Source organism: Glycine soja, chromosome 4 (assembly GCF_004193775.1).
Source record: "Glycine soja cultivar W05 chromosome 4, ASM419377v2, whole genome shotgun sequence".
Classification (NCBI taxonomy): Eukaryota; Viridiplantae; Streptophyta; class Magnoliopsida; order Fabales; family Fabaceae; genus Glycine; species Glycine soja.
In genome coordinates, this window is record NC_041005.1 from 10584182 (window position 1) to 10586501 (window position 2320).

The 2320-nt window shown below is 38.6% G+C and overlaps 1 protein-coding gene across 1 annotated transcript; it reads right to left on the bottom strand.

Moving 5' to 3' along the window:
- Positions 1–1145: 1145 nt before the first annotated feature.
- Positions 1146–2021, bottom strand: LOC114410542. Its single transcript, XM_028374528.1, has one exon. The coding sequence runs from the start codon at positions 2019–2021 to the stop codon at positions 1146–1148; it is 876 nt and encodes a 291-aa protein (XP_028230329.1).
- Positions 2022–2320: the final 299 nt, after the last annotated feature.

Sequence of the window (2320 nt, forward strand, 5' to 3'; positions counted from 1 at the left end):
ATTGAGGTACGTCCTTTGGTTTTAACATTAGGCGTTTGTCGTTTTAACCCAGGGCTTTATTGTTGTTTCTCCTTCTGCCTGAGTTTGTGTTTGTCACAAACTGGGCTGCGATTCCGTGACTGCAACTACATTGTCGAGTTGGCGTTTGTGGAGTTCATGTCTGCGCTTCCATCGAAGGTATGTCTCTGTTGTATGTTAATGATGAAAATCCATTGTTCAATGGTCTGTCTCTGTTTTGATGTTTCGAAACCCTAGTTAGGCACAAAGGGTTAATCGTAACTGAATGTGTAGTGATTTAGGACTACATGTAACTGCCTTAAGCAGTTATTGCAGAATAAATTATGGAGTAACAACAAGGGGGGTTAGGCAGTTTTTAGTGGGTTTTCAGGAAGGGAGACATGAGGCTGTCAAATTTACATAGAGGGTTTCAGGGACAAAGCTTTGATTTACACAGAGGGTTTCAGGGACAAAACTTTGAATTGTATATTGAATTTCATCCAAATTTTTGACAAGTCATTGTTACTTCCATGAATATTGATATTGTATCATGCTTAATTATATGCATTTGCTTATTCTGATCATTGTGTGTTGTGTGATTATTTCTTCCATGCAAGTACATGATTCCTATTTGTTGTGAGAGTGAAATGATGGGCAGCAGCACCAACTGAGGTGAGTTTATATTTCCTTTTTTTTGTCTTTATCTTTGTTAGTTTGTTATATATTTTTTATTTTATATGTTTGAGTTTTAAATGTGTAAAAAATAGAAATAGAAAGGTCTGCTGATTGCTTAGGAATTCCTTGCTCTTTCATGGCATTCCTTTTGAACCTCAAAAGGTGCTTATGATGGCCTTTGGTTAAATTTCTGATTATATGTATTGGGGTCCTTGTGCTGGGTTATTGTTGGGTTTGTTTTGGTTTCTGGAAGGTGGCACTTTTGTGTCTTTTTTTTATTTTTTATTTTTGGAAGGCAAACATAGATATATATATTATTAATAATATCAAATCAGTACCAGAAGTATTGATGAATTACACATAATTACATGACACTTAGAGTGTTTCCTCCCAACCCAAACAAACCCTCCAATAATCCACTACAAAGGATAAAATATCCAACCCAAACAGATAGTCAATATACCCAGCCCATATCAACTAAAATAAGCCACAAGGTTAGAAGACCATTGGTTGAAAGAAAACCTGAAGTGTTTCTCTCTGGTCTTTAACCATGACCAATTGAGGAATAAAGCATCATCCATCACTTTAGATGGTTGAAAGTGATTACCCTCGAAAACCACCTGGTTTCTATGCTTCCATATAGAGTTAGTCAGAGCTACCCACCATCCATATCGATGAGATTGATTTTTCCCTATGGCATAGCCCTCACAGAATTGAATAAAGTGTGCTGCTGGAGATGATGCAATGGGGCCAACCATCTGATTCCAACTCATAGATTCCCACCACAGCCCTAAGGTCATTTCACAATTGAAGAACAAATGATCCACCTCCTCTTGAGCATTCCCACACAGAGGGCATGAAGTATCCTGCTTCTGCATATTTCTTCGAAGGAGATTTCCTCTAGTGGGCAGTCTATCTAGGATAAGTCTCCATGAGAAAATCGCAGCCCTTGGGGGTACATTCAGATTCCATACAATCTTCAGGATGTTGGCCTCCATAATTGGGGTGGTGGTCTTCAAAAGTCTGTAAGCTGACTTAGTAGAATATATACCACTGCGATCAGCTTTCCAAACCTGAATATCCTGCATATGAGGTTGGATTTGAATGTCAGTAATTGCTTCCATGAATGTCACAGTTGTATGTTGCTCATAGTCAAATAAATTTCTTCTCCACTTTAAGTCCCAACACCACTTGCCTTGGGAAAAGATTCCCATGTTGGATATGGTACTGTTCTGCTGATCACTAATCAGGAATAGCTGATTGAATTGCTGTTCAAGTTTATAATCTTCCCCCAACCAATTATCTTTCCAGAATTTTATTTTTTCCCCTCCTCCCACCTTCCATACCATCTACTGCTGAATAATACTGAACTCAGGCTGTTGATATAACTTTCGAAGATCCCTCCACCAATGAGACTGCCAAGATTTATCCCTCCCACTGCTAAGATCTGACCATCCACCATATTTAGACATTAAGATTCTAACCCACAACTGATTATGATTAGAAGATAAAGCCCATATCCATGTACCCATCAGAGCTGTATTGAATTTAGAAATATCTTTGACTCCTAGACCCCCTTCTTCCTTAGAGAGACAAACTACTTCCCATTTCACCCAAGGGATTTTTTTATGCCCTTGAACACCCCCCC